At 31.5% G+C, this 25,357-nt stretch overlaps 4 protein-coding genes across 8 annotated transcripts; 1 reads left to right on the top strand and 3 right to left on the bottom strand.

Moving 5' to 3' along the window:
• Window positions 1-314: 314 nt before the first annotated feature.
• LOC108761156 (UHRF1-binding protein 1-like) lies at window positions 315-10,312 on the bottom strand. 3 transcript variants are annotated; one of them, XM_018507541.1, is made up of 18 exons: window positions 10,203-10,312; window positions 9,460-9,661; window positions 9,186-9,377; window positions 8,856-9,081; window positions 8,611-8,777; window positions 8,349-8,508; window positions 7,924-8,181; window positions 7,594-7,833; window positions 6,962-7,054; window positions 6,709-6,887; window positions 6,385-6,622; window positions 5,083-6,290; window positions 4,867-5,001; window positions 4,246-4,257; window positions 2,598-2,969; window positions 2,348-2,495; window positions 2,095-2,108; window positions 675-748 (listed from the first exon to the last, which is right to left on the bottom strand). In XM_018507541.1, exons 1-18 carry the CDS (start codon window positions 10,244-10,246, stop codon window positions 746-748), a joined length of 3,891 nt encoding a protein of 1,296 aa, XP_018363043.1. In that variant the 5' UTR covers window positions 10,247-10,312; the 3' UTR covers window positions 675-745. The 3 variants fall into 3 exon arrangements, with proteins under 3 accessions (XP_018363041.1, XP_018363042.1, XP_018363043.1); XM_018507539.1 differs by lacking the exon at window positions 2,095-2,108 and having other exon boundaries at window positions 315-748; XM_018507540.1 differs by lacking the exons at window positions 2,095-2,108; window positions 4,246-4,257 and having other exon boundaries at window positions 315-748.
• Window positions 10,286-13,750, top strand: Ns2 (nucleostemin 2). 2 transcript variants are annotated; one of them, XM_018507544.1, is made up of 2 exons: window positions 10,286-10,312; window positions 11,548-13,750. In XM_018507544.1, the coding sequence occupies exon 2, from the start codon at window positions 11,553-11,555 to the stop codon at window positions 13,737-13,739; it is 2,187 nt and encodes a 728-aa protein (XP_018363046.1). In that variant the 5' UTR covers window positions 10,286-10,312; window positions 11,548-11,552; the 3' UTR covers window positions 13,740-13,750. The 2 variants fall into 2 exon arrangements, with proteins under 2 accessions (XP_018363046.1, XP_018363045.1); XM_018507543.1 differs by lacking the exon at window positions 10,286-10,312 and adding an exon at window positions 11,002-11,155.
• Window positions 13,751-13,809: 59 nt separating this feature from the next.
• Window positions 13,810-19,521, bottom strand: LOC108761119 (uncharacterized). Its single transcript, XM_018507479.1, has 2 exons — window positions 18,312-19,521; window positions 13,810-14,804 (listed from the first exon to the last, which is right to left on the bottom strand). The coding sequence occupies exons 1-2, from the start codon at window positions 18,793-18,795 to the stop codon at window positions 14,056-14,058; spliced, it is 1,233 nt and encodes a 410-aa protein (XP_018362981.1). The 5' UTR covers window positions 18,796-19,521; the 3' UTR covers window positions 13,810-14,055.
• A 137-nt stretch (window positions 19,522-19,658) lies between these two features.
• Oscillin (glucosamine-6-phosphate isomerase Oscillin) lies at window positions 19,659-24,971 on the bottom strand. 2 transcript variants are annotated; one of them, XM_018507483.1, is made up of 5 exons: window positions 24,654-24,971; window positions 21,194-21,355; window positions 20,750-21,034; window positions 20,310-20,668; window positions 19,659-19,863 (listed from the first exon to the last, which is right to left on the bottom strand). In XM_018507483.1, exons 2-5 carry the CDS (start codon window positions 21,315-21,317, stop codon window positions 19,810-19,812), a joined length of 822 nt encoding a protein of 273 aa, XP_018362985.1. In that variant the 5' UTR covers window positions 21,318-21,355; window positions 24,654-24,971; the 3' UTR covers window positions 19,659-19,809. The 2 variants fall into 2 exon arrangements, with proteins under 2 accessions (XP_018362985.1, XP_018362984.1); XM_018507482.1 differs by lacking the exon at window positions 24,654-24,971 and adding an exon at window positions 20,095-20,176 and having other exon boundaries at window positions 19,662-19,863.
• Between the last annotated feature and the right edge of the window lie 386 nt (window positions 24,972-25,357).

Below are 25,357 nucleotides of genomic sequence, written 5' to 3'. Positions count from 1 at the left end.
TTTGTATGCGTATCTATATGATTCTTATCACTGTTTTACATTTTAAGCAAAAGACCTAAACGGCAGTTACTAGCATGTAATTACGGCAGATAATAATACTTTACGAGAATAATATATCTTAAAGAATAGTTATAGACCTGATAGTTTTTTCAGAAAAATTAAAAAATTATTCTAATTCTCATTAATTCATATATGTGAAGTTGAAAATTATATCGCGCGTAAGCGATAACTATTTTATTTAAATAAACTGAAAGTCTTTTTGCTTTACATGAAGATATCCTAGACTTCAGTCAAAAAAATTTTTCTCTTTTTAGTATAGAAAATATAACTAATTAAGACTTAGTAGAACTGCAACATTTGGAACAATCAAAACAACTGGTATGCTATCTCTTAATAGACCACGAAGCTCTATTACTACCTTCAGGATCGTCTTCCAGTCTTTGATTTCGCAGCTCTGAAATAGTTTCATGTAAGAGTTTCTTTTCTTCCAGAAGACTCGCAATGTCATCTTCTGCGGCGCTCAAACGAGATCTTATTATATCCGATTCCTCTTTAACGCGCATTAATCTCGCATTTTCTTCCGACAATCTTTCTAGAGCTCCCATACGACGTCTCAATTCTTCGTTATCTAATTTCAATTGCTTACTGGATTGTCTTAAAGCTTTTAATTCTCTCTCGCATTCTGCATTCTTAAGCATTTTGTCACTCGATAATGCCGTATTTGAATGGGTCTCCTCTATTGCAGTTACTAAAAAGAAAAAAATTGCTGTTTGATCTACTAGAAGTTATGTTGAATATTCCAACAAAAACATACAAACATAACACTATATAATTTCTTTCAAGAGATAATAATTAAAGAGAAATAAATATACTGATATAAATATAGATGTGTCTAGTCATACTAACGTTAGATATATGCAATATAAAATATAAAAAATATATTTTTATGATAAGAAATAGATATAGATTAGGTGTATAAGACAACTATTATAAATCATTAACTAGGATACACGTATTTATGACAAAGAATTTTTTACCAACTTGGGATTCAATATCTATCTAATTCTTCATAATATAGTCTGTCTAATAAGAGCGTGACCAGGTAAACTTCTATTTAAATTTTGAAACTGTTGCATTAAAAATTTTTGAACGATGGAAGGATTCTTCCTCTATGAAGCATTATATAAAGTTATTGTTCGACTTTTGCTAAAAATAACATATTTGACAATAAATAAGCATACTTTAGAAGATTCAAAGTTAATGCAAAATACATAAAAAAGTCTAAGGCGTTTGTAAACAAGTTGATCAAGTGGTATGAAACAATACCGTTGATGATCTATTAAACCATGGTAAGACATGAAAGATATCAAAAAAAGAGGATAAACAGATCATACAGTTATTTACGTATGTGTAAAATATCGGAGCCGTTTTTATTCCTAATGAAAGAAAGAAAATAGTGTCGAAACATTAGACTGGCCACCACAATCATCATATGTAGATCTAATTGATGATATGTAAATATTATGCTGCAGCATAGATAAAAAATACATACGATGGAACAATTATCTCGATAGATTCATTTAATGTGGCGATCTTCACCTAAAGTATGCTGTAAAATTAATTAAAGCATGCTTCAAAGATGTCAGACAATAATTGGCAATGGCAATAATTGAACTTATTAATAAAAATGTATGTAGTACGTGTTATTTTTCTATTTTTTAGAAAATTTTTAATAAATAATTTAAAAATTATATCGGTCAGCTCTTATTAGGTATAAATAAAAAAATTATTAAAAATAACTAATCTCAAATATATAAAAAAAATATTCTGCTATAATCAATTTTAGATATACTCTATATAAATTTAACAATACGTAAAGTATAAAATAATACATAATAAAAAGTAAAATGATTACTGCTTGTAACTCAACAAATTTTTCTTTGTGTACAAAATAAGCTATAATTCATGCTTAAATGCTATATTTTATCTATATATTAATTATGTCTAGTTGAAATAATATATGTTAAGCTGTGCAATAATAATAAGCAGCGAGATCTAAAACTATTTGTCTACAAGTGTTATATCAATGCTCACATTCGAAAGGCCGCCTGGGTGCAGAGAACAATTACGCAATATGTAATATTAATTACTTCCAAACAGAAATCTGCCACTTGCGCAATGTAAAAATCTACATATAATACCAACTTACAGGTACATATATTTACAGGCGCACAGGAACGACGTAACTAAGATTAATATCGCATAAAAATCGGAAAAGAAAAATCAACTCAATGTTAATTGCAAGTGGCAGAAACAAATGGACTCGTTCAACGATAACGTTACTTACCAACGGGTTCAATGTGAAACACGCCGCTCATGTCCCGCGCTATCCTGAGTTTGGAAATATTCAAATCTATCGGGATCGGGCCTGGAGAAGTTATGTTATTTGGCGGACGATCTTCATTTAAACGTAACGATATATTTTCTAAGTATATCTGAAATAATAATATATGCGTTCGACAATAAATTTTAGGTTTATATTTCTAGAGAATATTATATCCAAGAAATGTACTTGATAATCTTCCGAGAATACTCACCTGCATAGGAATTGGTTTAGGTATGATCTCGTCCTCTGCCAAATCCGCTAAACCCGTTACCGAGCTCATTGACAATGCCATTCCTATGTTAGCGACTCTCATCTCTAACTTATCCTCGAATAAATTCATAACACTCTCTTTGTCATGCACATTGATGTCGGATGTACGAGATGTGTCTTGCTCAGGCAATCTAGTACAACCTTGAGGTGCTGGCCTATTGCTGTCACTCATATCTTTCTGACTAGCATCCGATAATCTACGAGAATCCTCTGGATTTTTCAATCTATGATCCAAACGTAGCTTAATACGTGATCTGCAGTCAGAATCGGACGGTAATTCTATCCAGCCTCGAGATCGCGAACTGAACTTGGTCTATCAAACAGAATGCATGAACATATTAAATACGGATAGATCTATGAATTGTGTTTATAGCTAATAAAATATCTATTTCCATATTGATTACGTTCAATTTACTGTTCAAATTGAAATATTATATTACGAAATTAGATGAAATATGATTTGTACACTAAATGAGTTAATGATACCTTTTTGTTAGTTATAAATTATAAACAATTCACAGCTTTAATAATGTATTTTTAAATCTATTAATTACAGCATGTAAAAATCTACTGTTAAATATGTTAACAAATTTCAAACGCTAAAACATTTTAGATTAAAATTTAATATATATAAAAATTGTAAGAACCACACACCACGATCTCATTCAGATGCAAAAGCGTATCAATGCGCTAAAGCGTTTTTATATATATATATAATGTATGAAGCAATATTAATAAACCTCATTAAAAATAATATACAAAAAAATATACAAAATTGAAATAAAGTATATTTACAACGCCTAGCATAATCAAGCTTCATTGCTTATTGTAATTATCGTAATGCAAGCTTATTACAATACCATGCCATACATTTTATTACCGCAATCTAATTAATAAAAAAAACTTGAAAATTGAAGTTGTATCAACTGTGTATGGAAATCATGAATAATTAAAAGTGTAACTTACTTAGAATTGTAAGCTCATAATCAAGCTTCATTGCTTATTGTAATTATCGTAATGCAAGCTTATTACAATACCATGCCATACATTTTATTACCGCAATCTAATTAATAAAAAAAACTTGAAAATTGAAGTTGTATCAACTGTGTATGGAAATCATGAATAATTAAAAGTGTAACTTACTTAGAATTGTAAGCATTCCAATTTAATAACAAAAAATAATATTTTCTTTAATTAATTCTAAAATTATTCTGTCAAACAAGAAAGATAAAAGCAGAAACATATAATGCAAATTTTAATAAAGCAATGTTGCAAAAGAATATAATTATTACTGTATATAATACGATATATATATATATATATAAATATATGATATAAATTGCCATTTTTTAATATACTTCTATTTGTGGTTGGCTTTTTTTGAATAAAAATTTGTATCTGCTAATAACTGTATGATAATTATGTAATTATAATATTATAATTTGATTTATTAAAACATTATTAAAGTTTTGTTAATTCTACGAAATCCATCAACAGTATGATAACAGCAATGTGATGTAGCTCAATACCAACACATGCATTTTTTTCACAGTGTCTAATAATAAATGTATGAATGGTTTTGCCAATACCTTTCTCTTGACCTGCCACAAGTGCCACATAAAAACATTCACAAGAGAAGGAGAGACACGGGAGAGGCATGCAAAAAAAGTTAAAAGACAGAAATCGTATAAATATACATTTATAATATCAACTTGATTATATAATGTAAAAACAATGAGCAAATTACTGCGAGACTACTCAAGTATTAGTAGCTTATGCACAAGTAACCCGCTATTTCAAATATATATTCTAATTAGAAAGGATTACTATGACTTATAATCACAAAAAGTTCAATGCAGTTTTTTTTTAATTATGGCAAAATATTGGGTGAAGAGAAGTGATTTTTTTATGGTTGAAATTCAAATATCAATAAAGTTATTACAAAATACAAATTTACCATATAAATATAATTTAATTATATTCAAAATACTTTAAATTAGCACACAAATGATGCTGAATAAATAAGCTATATATATTATGTAAAAGTAACAAAATTTCCATAAAAGAAGAGAATAAATTTTTATTGCAGCAGTACAATTAATAAGGAATTTTGTTCGTTTAAAAAGATCATAATTATATATAATATAGCATAACGTATATATGTATATATTTATTTTATTTTACATCTATTAAAATATAATTTAACTCACCTGAAATTCATCCCAAGGAATAGATGAACACTCATCATTGTCAATATTAGAAACTTGAACTTTAATAACAGAAGAATAATCGCAAGATTGTTGTATAAATTCAACTTTCGACAGCTTGAATGTTGCCATGGAAACCTGCGGATAAAAAAATAAAATTCTACTTCTACTGTCTTCGACGATAATGAAAGCTTGTTCACAATTGTCTATGATACTTGCTAGATCCTTCCTTTTGCATACGCTATCCATAGATTTTTCACTTTGAGTGTCCGGCGTTTCTTCCACAACTTCAGTCGCTTCTTCTACGGCCGTTATCCTAATCGAGTTATCAATGCCGAATACCGCGTCAATCTTCCCTTGATCCTGTAGGCTTACTAAAACGTAATTCTCACTGTCCGAACTAACGTCGCTTCTCATAGACACTGTATCGCTGCTACCATCTTCCGGGGAAGCCTTCAAAGCCGAGTCGATCGATGTCATTAGATTGCTGAATCCTTTTTTCACAGATGAAAGATTAACATTAAAATTATTCGGAATAAAGGGCGTGTTTGAGTCCGACTTGCTATGCTTATGTGTGGTTTCCGTTGTATGTTTCTTTTCGTCACTTGTATTGCCAACACTACTGTATTGCGATCCACAACTCTCGGGAATGCACCACATTGCATTCGTTGAACCATCCTGATCGCCTTTCTTCGTGCCATTTTGTTTAAAAGTGACAACCGGTTGTGTCGGAGCGGAATGCGAGTAATCCATTGATATCATCGATGATGCCTCACTCTGAGGTGTCTCTACGTCGTTGCTCGTGTTCATTCTCTTAGCGCTAAAATCTACTCGCGCGCTCACCGTGCTAGTATGCCAAACTGTGGACGGGCCGACGAAATCGTCCGCTATGCTGGACGAATCAGGCACAACGGATTCTAAATCACCGCCGGAATTCTCCTTACCAGGTGTATGCGACGGCATCACAAATGTCACTTCCACCTGCGGTATCAACGCGCCTATGATCAATGATCCACCATTCTCCACTTTCAAAATCTTATTTGAATCCACAGCCAAGTACGTAGCCATCTCGGATATTATCTCCGACAATCTAAGTAAGAACAAATACTGATAATGATTTATCTGTACGCTAACTAGATTGCTTATATATGCCAGCCCGTGAATATCGGCGGGCGACAGCTTCTCCGTGGTTAATGAGTCTGTAGTGAAGTAACACCAGAGTGTTAGAGGAAACGCATCTAGAAACGGTACGGGCCGATTTTGGCCAACGGCCCGTGCTCCGAAAAAATCTCCCCAAACAGGTTCCAAGTTGCAGCACCATACATCTTTCGCCTCTGTCCATAAAAGTTCTCTGTTCAACTGACGAAGCAGCTCATTTACGGAATTGCTACTGAAATTGGGTGGTATTTGCCTAATATTATCAGTGCCTAAAATACAAAACAAAAAGAAGATACAGAAAAAGAAAACTAATAAAGAAAAACTAAATGTGTTGCTAATATTGACAATATCGTAAATACATACCTGCACAATGGGCTAAAAATTTATCCGTTACTACATGAAAATCTCCTGATTTACTGGGAAACTCTGCACCAAAGAACATTTGTCCCATTTGAAACGCATTCAGACACTGTGCCAAATCCGCCCTTGAAGATCTTTCTGTTGATCGAACATTTGTTATAGACGCTCTAGAGGTTTGAATATGCAAAGACTTGGGTCTGTCTTTCTGATTTGGATAATCCTGCTGACTTTCAAAAACTATCTAAAAATACAAATTTTAATATTACTAAAACGTGAATGGGTTGATATATAAGTAGTAAAAATATATGCTAATATGTTCTAACTTACTCTTGGTAGTATAGCCTCTATTTTTACATCAAAATACATTAAGCGCGAAGAACTCAGCTTGTCCTTTCCCATAAGAGAATGATAAAGATTTAATGCAAAAGAATTAAACCAAAGGCATGAGCAGACATCGAAATTTACTTGAATGGGATTAAGCTGTACATAAAATTTAGGTGGTGGCACTAAAAAATTATACGTTGTTTAATAATGAAGTTATCGAATAGAATAAAAATATTTATATGAAATATCTGCTTACAGGGAAAAGTAATATCCCCTGGATAATAGTAATAAGTAAACTCAGCATGAAGTATTGTTACGTCTTCTGGAAGACTAAATCTGTCACGGTCGCCTAAATAAAAATTTAATTTAAATAGATATAGGAGTAATGCAAGTTGACTAAAATACGAAAAGAAAATTTTAATCTAGCTACTATTTCAATTTGACTCACATGCAATGATAATTTTATACGTCATTTCAAAAAAAATAAACAGTATTTAGCGATACCATTTGTAGATATAACATATATCTTATATAATCTCTAAGAAACTTTGTAATATGTAATATCAATATCCTTTAGGTACATGTCATTGCACATTGAATATTAAAGTAAAGATTAATCTCAATTTTTTAACATACATATAAACTAAACATAATAAAAAAAAAGAGGAGTAAAATAAATCTACTTGTTAAAATAAATTAAATTTAGCTAAAAACTTTATGTGCAATGTTACATTCAAATGAACAACTACTAATTTGTTGTACCTGGTATATGTTTTTTCCTGGTTTGAGCTGTATAATTACCAAATAAAATAATTATTGTCAAACTTGATGCGACTATTTTAATAAACAGCCTGATAAACAAATAACTAAGTATTAAATATACAATACCTGAGATAAATTCTTTTGGCATTGGATTACGCGAAGTTGTCGTCACTTTGTACAAAGTAAAATCATCGATCCTGATAATAATGCACGTTGTCATCAGTTTGGCAAGTTGCTCCAAAACGTAATTTTTCACAGGATTACCACTAGGATGTTGAGACTTCTTTTGCTCAGATGGCGTGACATTTGAATTTTGTGGTTGATTACTTTTTTCTAAATGTTCTTTGGAACCTTTTATAGTGCTTCCTATTTTAAATAAAATCGAATAATATGTAAAGTCTTATACCAATTATGTATTATTCAAACATTTGGCTGTTCAAATATATATGCACAAACCTGTTATATTTCCTTGACTTCTTGTTAAAGGAGAATGTTGTGTTCTCCCAGAATCTATGAGATCCATAAACTGACTTCGAAACGAACTCAACGATTGTTGCAACCATTGATTATGAGGTGTAGCATTTTCTCTGTATTTGGCCCAATGTTTTCTATCCGCCATCGCCAAATGATATGGATAATAATCAATTTGAAATCTAACTATTGAAATTTGTAATGCACCACCATCCTTTAGATCAGGATGTAATGATCTGCCTCCTATTTTAATAACATAGTGTTAAGAGTAAAAACTATGTATATAATGCAGAAAATCCTAAATTATATATATATATATTAAAATATGTTAAATAAATAAATATATAAATAAAATAGTAAATAATATCTTAATAAATGTGAAAACAAATCCAAGTCTCTTTTGATCTTACCACCAGCATCATCGCATAAGTGAAGATCAATGCGTTGTGAAAGAAAATGATATGATGTCTCTACAACATCATATCTCGTAAATATTTTTGAAATCGCTGTATTGTATTGACTCTTTGTTCTGCTTTGTTGAGATATCTGTGCCTGATATTCTGGTAAAACCTTACATTATAAAATAGACAAATTAATAATAAATTATTAGAGTTGTACACAAAAATTAATTAAAATAAAAATTAAATAGTCACAAATTAAATAAATGCCAACCTCTAACTTTCTTGCAGCTTTTGTTTTTCGTTCAAGACTAGTAGCTTTCTCAATAAGACCACCCAAAGAGTCAAGAAAGTGAAGCGCAGCTTTCAGTTGTGAATCTGTCAATACCCATAGAAGATCATCTAAGATAATTACTAGTCTACAGCCCATAACGAAACAATCTGTAATAAAATAGATGATTTAGCAATAGTGAATATGATGTATTCACTATCAAGATATTTACATCAACTTTCACAGACCTGATATTCTTTTCTTTATTGTAATTCGACATCTTGCTTGGTTTGTAAGTAAACGAAGTGGTGTCAAATTGTGATCCTTAGTACTTTGAGCTTCTATTCTAACAGTCTGCCATTCTAACTCTTTAAAGATAAGTAACTGCCCTCGATCAGGATCCTTCACTCTAGTAGTTCTGAGATCACAACGCTGCCATGTTGCTGACTTGGATTCTACCATAATCCGGTTCATCTAAATAATACAAAATTATGCTTAATAAATGTTATAATAAATAATCATCTATTCAAAATCTTCAATTTACTATCCTCTATGTTGTACACTGTATAATAATATACCTGGACTGAGGCAATAAACGCAGGGCTTTTAAATGTAACCAGTACAGTATTGACAGCTACTGTTATTCCATCAATTACTTTATGTATAAAAGAATATTTTGCAGAACCAGCATATGATGATATACCCTGCGGGGAAGACATGCTTCTTAGATCTTCACATGTTTCTACATCTATATGTACCTCATCCAAACTCTGCAAATATAATATTTTAATTATATTGTTTACAGTTTAGTATAGTTATATCATATATTTATAATCAATAACTATCATTTACCAAAAAGATAGGAACACTTTTTAGTTTGGTCCATTGTATGCGAAATGAAACTTTATTGCACCAAGCATTAGTTAGTCTTAACCACGATGGCAGCTCTAGTAGATCCGTGAGGACTGTTTCATCAAGTTCTAAATTTGACAGTTCTCCTTCACCTTTGAATGTACTCAAATTTATCTTATCAGCAGATAAATTTTTAGTAAACCTATAATACACAATATAAAAGCTCAACATGCAAAATATATTATTTGGCAGTAGTTATAAAAATCATAAGTTAAATAAATAATATCCATTATATGTATGTACATACAAATTATAGAAAAATTATTTAATTTGTATACTTCATAATAGATAAATATAATTAGCACACATAGGTATAATTAGCATAGGTGTAAATTTTTATGCACAAGGTTATACAACTATTGCTAACTTAAATGTGCAAAACTTTTACTGATAAGAAAAAGTAGAAAAAATCAGTAGCATATGATGATAAGTATGTCAATTACAATAGGAGAACATTTTCATTTGTTATTTTCGAAGCTGCTCTACGAATGTTACAATTATGCAGAACACATAGGAAAGGAAGATGCAACAGCTGTATCGCAATGACAAGAAGTATGTCTCGACAATAAGGAATAATAAGGAGTGCGTTACGTGACGTGTGACTTGAACAGGACGATTTTTTTTTTGGCGTGTCACTTGCAACCGTGTTGTAGGTTAATCGATCGTGTTTGCACGGACAGTACCTCGACAGATGTTTCAGTAGCTGATTTTTGATAATCGAGACCATCTTTCGGTCGTGTCGGCGAATCTAAATTCTTACGGTAGTTAACAAGAGCTAATACGTCTTAGCATGGTTAGTTTGACACTACACATATTTATGACGATCTACAGCGATCTGGTTATCACACACACAACACACACAAATAATATGTGTATATAATGTGTATATATATTATATATGTATAACTCCGCGAATGAAACGATCATATCTTTATTTCATGCAACAAAAACCTCCTTCGCAGTTGCCACAGTTGGTACCGTTGATCGTGAAATTGCTTATACTGACGTGCGATAATACAAAAAAAAGCGAGCTATCGATAGTACATCGAACGATCCTAAAGGCCCGTCTACAATACACGGAGTAAGAAGTAAGAGTAAGAAATTGACCAATCACAGTCGAATGTGATAATAATCGACTGTGATTGGTCAATTTCTTACTCTTACTTCTTACTCCGTGTATTGTAGACGGGCCTTGATGGCTTCTGCACATAGAATGCAACTTACGGCACGATGGAGATTAGCGATAGCCAATCAGTTTATCGCTTTTTCATAAAAGCGAAAGAATGATTGGGTGCATCCAGAAGCACGACCGCTCACTGAGCGCTCGATGAGCTCTTGCGTCTGATTGGCATATTCCATTAGATCGAAAAATATAGACCAAACAGATACAAGAGCTCAATGAGCGGTCGTGCTTCTGGATGCACCTATTGGCTACTGGCGCCGCGCAGCAAGTGTTCTGTGCACATATGTGCAGATGCAGAAATCAGAAATCAATATTCAATAGGTGGGATTGTAACTTAACCTATTATAGGCTGCACATTGAATCACGCTGAATTTATTTATATCATATTTATGTTGCAAGTTGTATTTTATCAACGTTTTGATTAATTACGTTTGGCGTATAACAACAATTTTGGTACGTTGTCAATTGTAGTTCATTTTATAATAAAAACTAACAAATATATAAATATAAACTATGTAAATATAGAAAACATAGAAATATACATTGCTTTTATCGAATTTAAAACCACTTTTATGCGAAATATTAAAACTGATTAAATTTATTTAATGTATTTAATGTAGTAATATATTAACATATTATATTCGATTAATATAATATATAATATTTAATATTTATTTAATTAGAATCAAGTTATTTTTATACATTTGATTTTACTATCTTGATATGTAACTTATAATGCCTTTTTCAATTTATTCATAATGTTAAAAAAGACTAAGTTTTGAAAAAATATTTTTTAATATGTTGTATATTTTATATATTAAGATTAAGCGATACATTTGTTACAGACATAATGGCTAAAGCACATACCACTAATAAAGCCCCGCGAAAGCAGGGCTTTAAGCGTTCAGGACACAGTATGAATCCTGAACGTCCTACAGAAGGATTGAAAGGAGTTGCTAAAGTACGAACGAAAGCAACTATTAAAAGATTACAGATGTATCGTAATCAGAGACCGAAACGCAATCGTGCTGGAAAGATCATTAGCCCTGCGCCGTTTCAAGGCTGGAACACTTCTGGAACTACATCGCGTGTGGAGCCATCCCAAAGATGGTTTGGTAATTCACGAGTCATCTCACAGAATGCTTTGCAAAAATTCCAGAATGAATTAGGAACTGCCATGAAAGATCCTTATAAAGTTGTCATGAAACCTACTCAATTGCCTATAACTTTGCTTCAGCAAAAGGCGGCAAACGCAAGAGTACATTTATTGGATACAGAAAGTTTTGAAAATGTTTTTGGTCCAAAGAAGATTAGAAAAAGACCGAATTTGGCAGCAACGTCGTACAATGAATTGAAGAAATTGGCTGAGGACAGGGAAGATACTTATAACAAGGAGAAAGACTCCAAAGACTACGACCTTGTCCGTGAGGACACTGGCGTAAAGGATGCACAAAGAGATTGGATCATGTCGGCAGGACAAAGCAAAAGAATATGGAACGAGTTGTACAAAGTCATTGACTCCTCCGATGTTATTTTACAGATATTGGATGCGAGGGATCCGATGGGAACTAGGTCTCCACCTGTGGAAAAATATCTGAAAACCGAGAAACCTTACAAACATTTAATATTTATCTTAAATAAAGTAGATCTAGTGCCAACGTGGGTCACGCAAAGATGGGTTGCCATTCTGAGCAAAGAATATCCAACGGTTGCTTTTCACGCCTCCTTAACACATCCTTTTGGCAAAGGTTCTCTGATAAATCTACTAAGGCAATTTGCAAAATTACACGTTGATAAAAAACAGATCAGTGTTGGTTTCATAGGGTATCCTAATACAGGAAAGAGTTCCATCATAAACACCTTGCGTTCCAAAAAGGTCTGTAAAGTGGCGCCTATAGCTGGAGAAACAAAAGTGTGGCAGTACATAACTCTTATGCGCCGTATTTATTTGATAGATTGTCCCGGTGTCGTTTATCCATCGACGGAAACCGACACCGAGAAGGTATTGAAGGGAGTAGTGAGAGTAGAACTCGTTCAGAATCCAGAAGATTACATCATCTCTGTCTTAGAAAGAGTGAAACCTGAGTACATTCGTAAGACATACAAAATAAACGTATGGATAGATCATGTTGATTTTTTGGAAAAATTGGCGCGTCGAAGCGGCAAGCTTTTAAAGAAAGGAGAACCTGACATTGCAATTGCTGCACGTATGATACTCAATGACTGGCAACGTGGTAAACTGCCTTTTTATGTTGTACCTGTGGGCTATGAGGAACCTTTATCAAATCAAACAGCTAATACCAATGAAACTGTTATCACACAAGATAATGTGTTAAAAATCAGCGATAATAAAGAAGCACGAGAAATTAATCTACTTTCAAAAGAGATAATAAAGAATCAGCTGACAGTGACACAAGATTTTAGAAAAATACGCGTTGGATTGCCTTATTCTGATGACGATGTCAAGACTCTAGAGCAGAATAAATCTTTCAGTGAAAGTATCGTAGAGGATGATAGCAGTGTGGAAAGTGAATCGGAATTGGAAAACTTGGAATCAGAAGATGCGAATACAAAAAATGACTCATGTACCGTAGAAGATAAATCTGATTTACAAGTAATAGAAAATTTAGATGATCGAGACAGTGTGAACGATTCTTCGAATAATGATAACGTTCTCAATGATAACGCAGATAAAAAATTTGATTCATATTATGATATGAATCAAAGCAATGAGTATTCAGATTCAGAATTCTTGCCTATCGCACAAGATAATCTGAAACAGAGTGTATTCGATGTCATAGACAATGAATATGATTCCAGCGATACTGAAATGCTTCCTTCTAAAACAGTTTCAAGTAATGATATGCAAAGTATCTCATCAATGTCTCGTAAAAAAACAAAAGGATTAACAAGCAAACAGCGAAGAGCTATAGAACGCGCTAGTAAAAGAAAAAAGATCGGAAGCAATTTCTACGAAGTCACAAATGTGAAGAACAGGAATAAAAATAGGAAAGTACCCAAGGTCAAGAGAAAATAAATCTATTTTAAAATAAATTACATTTTACTCAAATATTTGTAAAATAAAGAAAACTTAATGAAGTGTTGTAAAATATATATTTTATACATATATTTGTTAATTTTGCTAAATTATATATACACATCCATTTTCTTCTATAACTTGCCTCGTCCTTTTATTGTTTAACGATTTGCAAAGGATGAAACAAAACAATGTGTAATGTAGTTACATATGTAGCGCAATCATTTGCGTTGCATTATCACGCAATCATAAATGTATTTATATGTAACTTGATATTTCAGGACATTTTCTATTTTTTTTTCCTATTGTATATTGCCTACATCCAGTCGTGTTTAATAAAATATAACACGACCTTTCGCAATCGTTGAACGAACAATTGGTTCCCTTGGTAGGTCATCATGACGTCTTTCATATTCTCGTGCTTCAATTCGGTCTCCTGCACGTCTAGTGTGAGTATCTTAAGCATGAAGAACAAATGCATAGACTCAAGCCTGGCATCGGTGAACAACTTAGCATCGAATTTCTCTCTGGTAAATGGCTCTATATCACAGCCCATTCGGTTCAGCACAGCTAAAAATGTCTCGTGGTAGAGATCTATCAGTTCTTCGATATGATCATCGCACGAAAGCTCTGTGCTAGAGAACAGGAAAAAGACCATCTCGCGCAATGGACTGAAAAATAGATAATTCTGAAAATCCACGAATTTAATATTGTCTACGTGACCGTTTTCATCGCGATGGAACATGATGTTGTTCACCCAAAAGTCCGCGTGGATAATAGTGGACCACGGTTCATCGGGCGTCACTGTAAACAAGCCATATTTGAACGAGTCGCGAATGGCAGCTTCGCATCGATCGACGTAAACAGATAATTCTGAGATCCCTGCTATCCTCTTCAGCATATCTTCTTGGAAGTGCTCAAACTCGTCAGTATTAAACTCCAAGCTTTTACTGCGTTGCTTTAATATTTCGAAATAGTCCGGTCGCTTGTACTTTGTAGCCATCCCTAGCGCATGAAATCTCGCCATGGCCCGTATCGCGACTCTCGAATGTTCAAGATCGCATCCTGCAATTCAAACAAAAGTTATACATTTTTCATAATAGATACCAACTGACTAAGTATATTTGCATTTTCTAATTAGTCTAATAGTTTATTTATCTTAAAATATGTAAGAGACTCGCATAATCAGTGAAAACGCAATGTGATATGCAATTGTATTGATCTTATATGAAACATTTTTCATGATTTTATAAAAATTATTATGACGTAATGCTATTCGATGTATTTCCTAAGTATCAAGAGAAATCGCATAAAATTTGAAAAAAATGGGGTCAAGGAAATTGACACTATAAATTATGCTTTTGTTACTAAATCATAAATCATGCTAATAAGGAAAAAAAGGAATCATTGTACTATGATAAATGACAAATCTCTTGTAATTGATTTATTATGTTGTATTGGGTATTGTGTCTTTAAATAAACGGAGTTAATTTTAATCATTATTATTGTATTAACAATATATACAATTTATGAAGTTATATTAACTGTTTTTGTCATATGTAATATATAAAAAAAATAAATATATTTTTTTTATATATTACAAAATGTTCCGTGAAGAAACCTGTAAACTTCTACAATATATTCTAAAAGTCATTTTAAATAAAAAAGTTCATATACACTAGGTCAGTTATCGAAATATAGATAATTTTATGAATATTGTTACAGGAGAGAAAAATATTAAACATTTATAACTTTTAGATAATCTGTGAATATAACAAGCAGCAGCCTATTTGTAAGCAAAAAGGGGAAATTTCAAAATAATATTAAGGGAAAATAATATTCACACAGAAAAAAAGACTATTCTTAAATCAACCATAATATATTCATATATAAGCAAAAATATTGTAATCTTGCTTTAAAAATTTTAGTCTTGATATAAGATTTATTTGTATTGATATGAGATTTTTAATTGAGCAAATCTTGAATTAAGCGCAAAGTAATACTTGCATCAAAACAAACTTAATCAAATCAAGATTGATATCTTTGAAGCAATATTAAAATATTTTTGCTTATATATAAATATATTATGGTTGATTTAAGAATAGTTTTTTTTCTGTGCACCTAATAAAATAATAAATAATAATGAAAAATGAAAAATAGACAGGACTCTTAAATATTAAAAAACTAAATCGACATTAAAAAGGACATATAAGAGTCAAATAAATACTTGAATATAAATATATCACATAAATACAAAGAAATTTAATTAAAGTTTATAAAACCATTACATGTTTCAGATTATTATTAAGCCATCTTCAGATAATCCATAATTATTCTTCAAGATATCCATATATATTCGTTAATTCACAATAGTTCTTGATAAATTTTTGAATGCTCGATGGGTGTCAAGAACCAAAATTTATTTCTCAACGATTTACAAATCGAAAGCTTGAAATTTCTAGATATTGCATATATTGCCAAAAAAACTATTAATATATATATGCGAGAATAATATATGATATATGCGAGAAAAACTGTATGTTAGATAAAACTTTTATGAACACTCACCATACATTCGAACATCTCAATATGATTATCAAAAATTAGTCAAAAATATCAGACTCAGAGATAACAGAGTGGTCAAATATATATAAAAAATAGTCGTAGATAATCAAATAATAAATTTATAAAATTTAATAAGTTATAAATATCTGACATTTTTCACCTATTACAATATTAAAATTATCTAAAATTGTCTCCATAACTGAAGCGAATTGACTTATAGCTAGAGTTGTTATCTGTCTTCCCTGGACAAAGCCTCTTGTTTTATTGTTAGAGTGTTCGGGAATGTCTGGGGAGATTTTTTGAAAGTGTCCGGGATAATTATAAGCGTTCAAAAATTTTCTATGTACAGGATGTCTGGTAAGTTTTGACAAAACATTCGTGTAGATAAAGCGAACTAAACTAAGTCGAAAAGTCCTCTACCATCTTGCAATTTTCGTGATAGTTAATAAGATAATAATTACTAAAAATTGCCGAATACTGGTCTTCAATAATGTTTTTCTCAAATACTATCAATTTTACAGAAAAACTGCAACAGAAAAATGGTTAATTTTCTTCTCAGAACTCTAAGAATTTTTTCAGAATTTTTTATCAACTTTTAGTACTGTATTTTCTTCTTATTGGCAACTGTTTTTACTAACATGAGAAAATACGATATTAAAAAATTCTGAAAAAATTCTCAGAACTTTATGAGAAGAAACTAAACAATTTTTGTCTCTCGCTGTTTTTCTGTAAAATTAATAGTATTCGAGTAAAAAATTAGTGAAAACTAATATTTAGTAATTTTTAGTAATTAATATCTTGTTAACTATTGCGAAAATTGCAGAATGGTACAAGACTTTTCGACTTAGTTTATTCCGGTCTATCTACACACGAGCGTTTTGTCAAAACTTATCGGACACCCTATATTTTGCTTTGACCTCTCCCGCGCTACTTTATATTAATCTCGATTTATAATGACTACGTGGTCTCAACTAATATCAAAATGTGATTTTTTTAAATTAATTTATTATGTGTAATTGCAAAGTAAAAATAAATTATTACTAATGTGAATTTTTTATATTTTATATTTATGTATTTATTTATTTTAAAAATACTAATAAGAACACTAAGTAGAAACATTCAAAACCGTTAATCAAACTTTATTTTAAATAAAAACATTTTATATTTATTTTCCAATTTAAATTGCTTTTTGCTCAAAGTGTGAATGAATAATTAGATATAATATAATTATTTAGTAACTGTTCTGATCAATTTTACTAATCCATACAAATTTTTGTATACATCCGAAGTTGTAAGGAAAATGATCAGAATTTGTGTGTGTGTGTGTGTGTGTGTGTGTGTGTGTGTGTCCAGCAAGTTTTAATGATAAAAATTTTGATATCGCAATTCTATCTTTAATGAACTTTTTTCTTTAGAATGATTTCTAGAACACATTTTATAAATGTGTCGGTTTTCTCACAAAATACTCATTATTTTCATAAAGACTGTGTTAATCGTATTATAAATAAGAATTTAAATAAACATGTTAAATTATAAACTTTTCATTAGGAATTTGAGGAGCTCACAAATAATTTATTATGCTAAACTGAACATTTTTCTCTAGTTTTTAAATTATAGAAAATTTTAATTCAAAGAAGGATACCCACGGTATAGGGGGGTTTCTGCCCTAGAGATGGAACCTCTGAAACCGATAAATTCATTTAGAGCCTCACTCACTCTCTGCCTCTCTCGCCTCCGCGTCGTCACTTCGGTAAAACTTTAAATATGATTTTTTCAACTTTCCCCGCCGATAAAAAAGCGGAATTGATATTAGGCGATAGATTTCATCATACTCTAAATGAATTTATCGGTTTCAGAGGTTCCATCTCTAGGGCAGAAACCTCCCTATACCGTGAGCATCGTCCTTTAAATATTCATAAAAACATTAAAATAAGCTCAAAGTTTCACTAATGTATATATGTATATATATATATATATTTCAAATAAATAAGATATTTAACGCGTTACCTTTAGCTCTGTCGCCGTTGTAATAACCATGTGTCCTTAAGTTTTCCATTAGAATAACAGCGTTATCATCGAAATCGACATTTGGAGTCAGCGACAATCGAGACTGATAATATTTAGGCAATATATCAAATACTTCATTCTCCTTCAAGCCCATTTCTTTTTCCAATTCTTGGTAATAAGGTACGATGTTTTCATACATAAAGATTTCCTTTTTGAATGTGTACGGGGGATCAAAGATTTGTCGTTGGAATTCTGTTGGCGGTGGCATCTTCGCAATGAGATAAAGATCTTCCTCTTCTGACTCATCGTTGCGCTTAATTACGGCATGAACACTTAAAATGGTACTACCATAATTCTCGCCAGGTTGCAGCAAATTCTTAGTTGTATAATGGACCACTATCAACTGATTGCCGAATGTACGACTCAATATCGGTTGCAATTCGCGCAGTTCAATCGTCTTCAACTCTTGCTGATCGTTGCTCATGATTATCGCACAGGCAAATAATATCAGGAAAAACTCGTATCTACATTAATTATCACGTTTCGTGTCAGGCGGACTGTACGAGTCGAGATAATACGTGTGAATGAAGCGCGCACGTATCTCTGCATGTCCCGCACCGAGCAATCATTTTATTTGTAATAGCTACAACTATTGCCACTGCCACCGCCGCCTTCGCCTCGGCTGGTGGAGGTATGATGCGCCTCCTCTCTAGTCTCATACTAATATTTCTACATCGTTACGTAGTCACTATTACTCAACTATGTTGCCTATATGTGTTTTGTACATGCCGGATGAGATTAATTTCCGCGTGCACATTATTGACTCACACGTGCAGTTTTGTCAAATGCCGTTTTTCCGTTCTTGGAACGATGGAGATTTCCCCTACCAATGATTGTCAGCTTCGTTTCTCTCACTCTCAATTCCACAATCAGTTTGTCCCTGTTTCTCTTTGAGAGACCTACGACTATCATGTGATTCACGTACAATCTCCGTGCTCTATTTGTCACTATTTCTACAATAATCGCAGTGTTGCGCAATAAGCATCTTCTGCTAATATAACACTCATGTATTATATTTGTTTTGTAGCCACCTATTGCAGTTAAAAAACTATGTTATTGCCTTGTCATTTTTTTATACATTGGAAAGGAAGATTAGATTAAATAATCTCGGATCATAATCACTGAAAATGCTCCTGTAATACTGCTGTAAAAAGAATATTTTTATTTCTGAAATAACAGAATAATGATATAAAAATATATTTTTCTAGCATTCATATGGCAGTTGTGTATAAGATAGTATATATATATATATAATTAAAATTTGTATATGTAAATATCCGATTAAAATAGAGAACATAAAATACAAATATATTGCATTATGTAATCTCTAATTACTCTAGCTTCATAGCTTTATCGTCCATATGTTAAAACTTTCAATTTTTGTCCTCGTATGAATTCATTATATAACTTTTACAAATTGCCGATGATGACAAAATCTTTATTTTGGCCGATTTTCTTGCTCGATTAATTTGCTATGAATGTCCCATAAATTCTACAAAAAAAGATTATAAATTTAATTATATAGAATTGTGATAATCAACATCATAACAAATTTAGATAAAAAATGAGAGAATAGATGAACATAAAGTTAATATCTTATCTCTAATCTATCTAATATATTCTGCTTACTAAAAGATATTTTTTATAGGAAGGAAAATGGATATGTATAACTCGTATAATACAGAAAATTTTGATTGAGCATAAAAGTCATGAAGGTAACTACCGTTTCAATTGTTTTGCACTGTACGGCGGGGAATTGCATTTCCATCTTCCTCAATCAATTTGCGATGTACATCACTGAGCGCCTAAATAGTATATAAATTGAATACGAGACGCAATTTCAACATTATGCCTGAATGTAATCAATGTCTCTACTTCATGACAAAAAAAAGAGTGCTAAGTCATGATAGCATGACATGACAAGATAGATGAGATTACCTTGAAGTATTTAACAGTTTTCACACGTAACTCCAGAGTTGCGTCTTCATCACAAATTATAAGCGTACGAGGATGTTGTTGAAACGCAGATACCGTCCACATATGGTTAATGCCTTCTTCTATAGCTTTGTAAAGGGCAAAAGCTTTGTGAGATCCGGTGATAAGAATCATTACTTCCTTAGCGTCCATTACGGTACCGACGCCTACAGTCAGTGCTTGTTTTGGTACTTTGTTAATATCATTTCCAAAAAATCTTGCGTTTGCTTCCAAAGTATCTTGCGCAAGAGTTTTCACTCGTGTGCGAGAAGCTAACGACGAACCTGGCTCATTGAAGGCTATATGTCCGTCTGGTCCGATGCCTGTAAATAATTTTAAAAATTATTTTCAAATTCTTATTACATCTAAAAATCTCTTGTTTAGATTTAATGAAACTGTTGTACCTCCGATGAACAATTCTATCCCGCCAGCCTCTTTGATCATTTTCTCAAAATTATCACACTCTTTTTCGAGATCCGTCGCATTTCCATCAAGTATATGCACATTTTTCGGGTCGATATCTATATGTTTGAAGAAATTATTGTACATATAAAAGTGATAAGATTCTGGATGATCTCTCGGTAAATCAACATATTCGTCCATATTGAATGTCTTAACATATTTGAAGGAAATTTTGCCTTGTTGATAATATTCTATAAGCTTTTTATACATCCCCAAAGGTGTCCCTCCTTGATGGAAAGGAAACAAAAAGAAAAGATTATTAAGATGATAATATTAATATAGCATATTAATCATATATAATTAATAATCAAATATTTAAAAAAGTTATCGTTAATTTAATTATTAAACATAGAGGTTTATCTTTTTATTTTATTAGTATTATATACCTGTAGGGAGACCGAGAACAAAATACTTGTTCTCATTAGGATTAAAATCATTGATTCTCTTTAAAACATACTTCGCAGACCATTCTGCGACATAGTCCACGTTATCGCAAATTACGAGACGCATAATAAATATATTAATTGCACACAATTAAACAATGCACCCTGTAACATAAATAGATATACATATAATTAGTATCATTTTAATATTGAATTAACATGTTACCAAATCTAATTATGGACGATTCTACATCAAATCAGATAGCGAATAAATGAGTATTTTTCTCTTTCGGAATTTTTTGTTCTTATACGTAATATTAAAATATATATTTATATTAAGTTTTATTGTTATAACCATAATGTTTTTCGAAATATGGAATTTTTTTAAACAAATTCCGAGGTCATACATTTAAAACATTCCAATTTTCAAACCATTTAAAATAGATGACTCACCCAAACGTTTTAAAGTGAATTTATTACATTTCAAAACACATTTTAAAGCGTGAAACAAATTTTTAAATAATATATATTTTATGATCGATAAATATGTATTTAAATTTTTTAGTTTTTAACTCATTCTCTAAATTATAAAAAATGTTATATATACATATAATTCCTTGATTATCTTTAAAATAAGACTAACAATAAATAAAAAGTAACATCTTTGAAAACATTAAAAAAAATTAATATTATTTATGACTCATGTACTGGAGATGTGACATTACAATAAAATATACCGCGAAACAAATAGTATATTTAAAATAGCTTTTAAAAATAATATACCCATAAAAAAATTATCCTTAATATTTTATATATCTTTTTTTAAGTTTCGTGTTTTATATGTTATTCTTTTATTATGGAAAGGAACATTAATATTCTCAAGAGGAACTTGCAAGAAAGTTGCATCCTTATCAGACAAAATATACATCACTTTATCTCTAATAAACAAAAGCTGTAAAAATCGACCATAATAAGAAAGATAACATCAAACTCTGAAATAGTCTTGACATTTTAAAAAGAACTTTATAAAACTACAAAAAATAAACTGCTGTTTTATCATATACAGGGTGTCACATTCTTTTAAAGAATGCATTAAGATCTCTCAAAAACTATGGTAGATACGGAAAAATGTTTCAAATAAAAGTTGTACGGTTCGGAGGGGGACATAAGGAGGTACCATTGATTTGACCTTGAGTGGCGTCGCCAAGATCAAGTCAAGGTCACATCGATTTTTTTTAATGGAATACCCTATTTTTGATGGCAGAATCTATGGTAGTGTCGAGAGCTTTTCAAAACGCTTATATAAAAAAATATTTTTTCATTAAGTACTTTTTGAGTTATGATGCTTGAAAAGTAACAGTACTGCCGGTATTAGCATTACCCAAGGTGTCCGACCGACGGTTAAAATCTCTTGAATGCTGTTCAGGATCATGTCTTGGATAACATTTGTCAAGATTAAAGCCATTGGAGATTGTACTTTTTATTTTTATTTTAACGTAAAAATGAATTTTTAGTGCAAAAATGAAAATAAGAGAAATAATCCCAGTGGCCTTAATCTTGACAAATGTTATCTAAGACATGATTCTGAATAACATTCAACATTTTAGCTGTCGGACACTGCGTAGTGCTAATTCCGGCGATACTGTAATTTTCAAGCTTTGTAACTCGGAACGTAATGAAAAATGACTTTATTACAGTGTTTTAAAAAGCTCTTAACATGTGACCTTGACCTTGGCGATGCCACCCAAGGACAAATCAATGGTACCTTCTTACATCCCCCTCCGAACTATTCAACTTTTGTTTGAAACATTTTTCCGTATCTACCATAGTTTCCGAGAAATCTTAATGCATCATTTAAAATGAGACGCTCTTATACAGAGGATGTCCCATTTTAATTTATCACGGTAAACATTTCGAAATATATGATAGCTACAAAAAAATGTTTCGGACAAAAGTGGAACGGTTTCGAGATCGTATTTTGATCACGTTTTTTTTAGATGGGAGAGAGAAAGAGAGAAAGCGCCAAAAAGAAATATTACTTCTACTTTTTTAAATGGAATAATATTTTTTTAATAATATACAATTCTTCTAATTCTTCTATTTATAAAGGTATTACGAGTATTAAAAAATTAACAGTTTACAAGATACTTAATATTTTATGTCAATATGTACCAACATTAAAATATAATATATTTCGTAAGCTATTAGATCCCTTAATACTTTTAAATACAGAATAATTAAACGAATTATATTATGTAAAAAATTATATAATTTCAGTTTAACAGACAAAATTAATTTTGAAATCTCTGAAGTGCTTCCACCTGGAAAAATTATTGTCATATGAGAGCCTCTTTCGTGCCGTGCAATTTTGATTATGCGTTAAGATAAGACATCCTGTATATAATATTTGCGAGCTCTCTTCTACTGAGTGTTGTCTTCTACTGTCACTCTGATTTTTTTATAAGAATTTGTAAGATACAATATATACAAAAAATGTATGGGAATACACATGAAAGTGCATACATATACTTATATCACCCCACAGATTTTCGACATTTTACATTATCAAGAGAAATTATCAAAGAATTTCAGATAGAGATAGAATGCAAATTTAAGAATAAAATTTGAGAAACAACTTTAAGATAAAATTGATAAATTCCATGAAAAAAATTCCAGATAAAAGAAGAATCCTCTCAATATCCCGTTTTCCAGGTTTTTTCAAGTAATAAATGAATGATCTGTCGATTTGTATTAATAAAGTTAGGGAGTCTAACAAATTAGTCATATATGAGAAACATTCGTACATAATTAAAAACGCGAATTATTTAATTTACCTAAATACAAGAAGCATAATACATTATAACATATGATACAATTACAAGACTAAAAACAAACTTTTATTTATCAGATATTTGTGCATGTCTCAAAGATAAACTCGTGACACATTAACCTTTTATCTTATATGCATAATTACCACAAAATAATTTCGTATGTACTCTTCAGATTCATGTAAAACATTTTTAAGAATATTTTAGATATATTAATATATACTTAAGTATCTTCCCTATAGTTTTCTACAAATATAGATTATCAAGTTAAGTTGTAAATAATATTTTTATATCATTTAATCAAGATTACAAAAGAATATATCGGTAGTACCAGAGTATCTAAAATTCGTATCAATAAGTACACAAACACATTTATCTCGCTCATAGAACTTGCTTATCTCTTTTTGACCTGACTTAGGACTACGAAGTCTTCTTTCCTTTTCTTTTGAAATTAGTAGCCAGCGGCTGTTGACCCCCATAAATTAATCGCGTGCAGAGGACAGGGAACCAACCGTTATGCTATCTAATTCGTTTATATTTTCCCGTTTCTGTCACTAGGAGCTATAACTCCTAATAAAAAATGCCCTCCAAAGAGGAAAGTGCCGCACAGAGAAGCGGTCTGGAAGAGCACGAACCTGCTGAATAAATCGTCGTGTCGGCCACACCACTGGTCAGTCACTGATTATTGAATCAGCTGATTTGGCGTACGTTAACCTTAATCTTGCGTAGCCCGGTCTCGGCGGTTTCTCCTCGAGGCTCGAGTGTGGCGGCCCGCCTGTTCCTTTTCGGGTCAGCTCATCGCCACACAAGTTCTTATCGTAGCTCTTATAGATAAAGGCGCAATCTGAAATTTTCAAGACTCCGTGTCACTATTTTTATCTGTTTTCTTATCACTCACGAATGCGAAAATCAACCTTTGCATTGTTGCTACGCATTCTTAAGGCCACGTTGTAACCAATCAGAAGCATAAATAATACCATTAACGCTTCTAATTGATTGTCGTGAAAAACGTTTCAACTGGCAACGGGTGTTTGCAACGCATTGTAGAATGCCCTTTAAAATACACAATAGATCTGTTCCTTATTCCTGAACTGGTGCACGCGGTGCAATAAGTTGAAGTGAAACAAATATACGTTTGCTTCGTTTCAACTTATTGCACAGCGTCAGTTCAGTGCAGGAATAAACAGCTAATTAAATACGAACGAACAAACTTATAACATTTTTCAACATTGGCAAAACTGATGCACACTTAGTGCACCTAATCTGATTTGAATGTAAAAGTGAGATAATTTCTTGATAAGATGCTCAATGTATATTTTATCAAATTACACAATAAAAT

This window comes from Trachymyrmex cornetzi, unplaced genomic scaffold, assembly GCF_001594075.2.
Source record: "Trachymyrmex cornetzi isolate Tcor2-1 unplaced genomic scaffold, Tcor1.1 scaffold24, whole genome shotgun sequence".
Classification (NCBI taxonomy): domain Eukaryota; kingdom Metazoa; phylum Arthropoda; class Insecta; order Hymenoptera; family Formicidae; genus Trachymyrmex; species Trachymyrmex cornetzi.
This window is presented reverse-complemented; position numbering and strand designations above follow the sequence as displayed.

Bases quoted from the DNA above. Each gene is read 5' to 3' on its own strand.
- LOC108761156 (XM_018507539.1), bottom strand. From the start codon at position 10,246: ATGGTCTCGATTATCAAAAATCAGCTACTGAAACATCTGTCGAG. The intron at 8,778-8,855 runs GTCTGTGAAAGT...ATTTTATTACAG, and splicing joins AATAAAGAAAAGAATATCAG to ATTGTTTCGTTATGGGCTGT. The intron at 5,002-5,082 runs GCAAGTATCATA...TTTTATCCGCAG, and splicing joins TATGCAAAAGGAAGGATCTA to GTTTCCATGGCAACATTCAA.
- Ns2 (XM_018507544.1), top strand. From the start codon at position 11,553: ATGGCTAAAGCACATACCACTAATAAAGCCCCGCGAAAGCAGGGCTTT.
- LOC108761119 (XM_018507479.1), bottom strand. From the start codon at position 18,795: ATGAGCAACGATCAGCAAGAGTTGAAGACGATTGAACTGCGCGAATTG. The intron at 14,805-18,311 runs GTAACGCGTTAA...TTTGAATTGCAG, and splicing joins CAACGGCGACAGAGCTAAAG to GATGCGATCTTGAACATTCG.
- Oscillin (XM_018507482.1), bottom strand. From the start codon at position 21,317: ATGCGTCTCGTAATTTGCGATAACGTGGACTATGTCGCAGAATGGTCT. The intron at 20,669-20,749 runs GTACAACAGTTT...AATTATTTACAG, and splicing joins GATAGAATTGTTCATCGGAG to GCATCGGACCAGACGGACAT. The intron at 20,177-20,309 runs GTAATCTCATCT...TATACTATTTAG, and splicing joins AAACTGTTAAATACTTCAAG to GCGCTCAGTGATGTACATCG.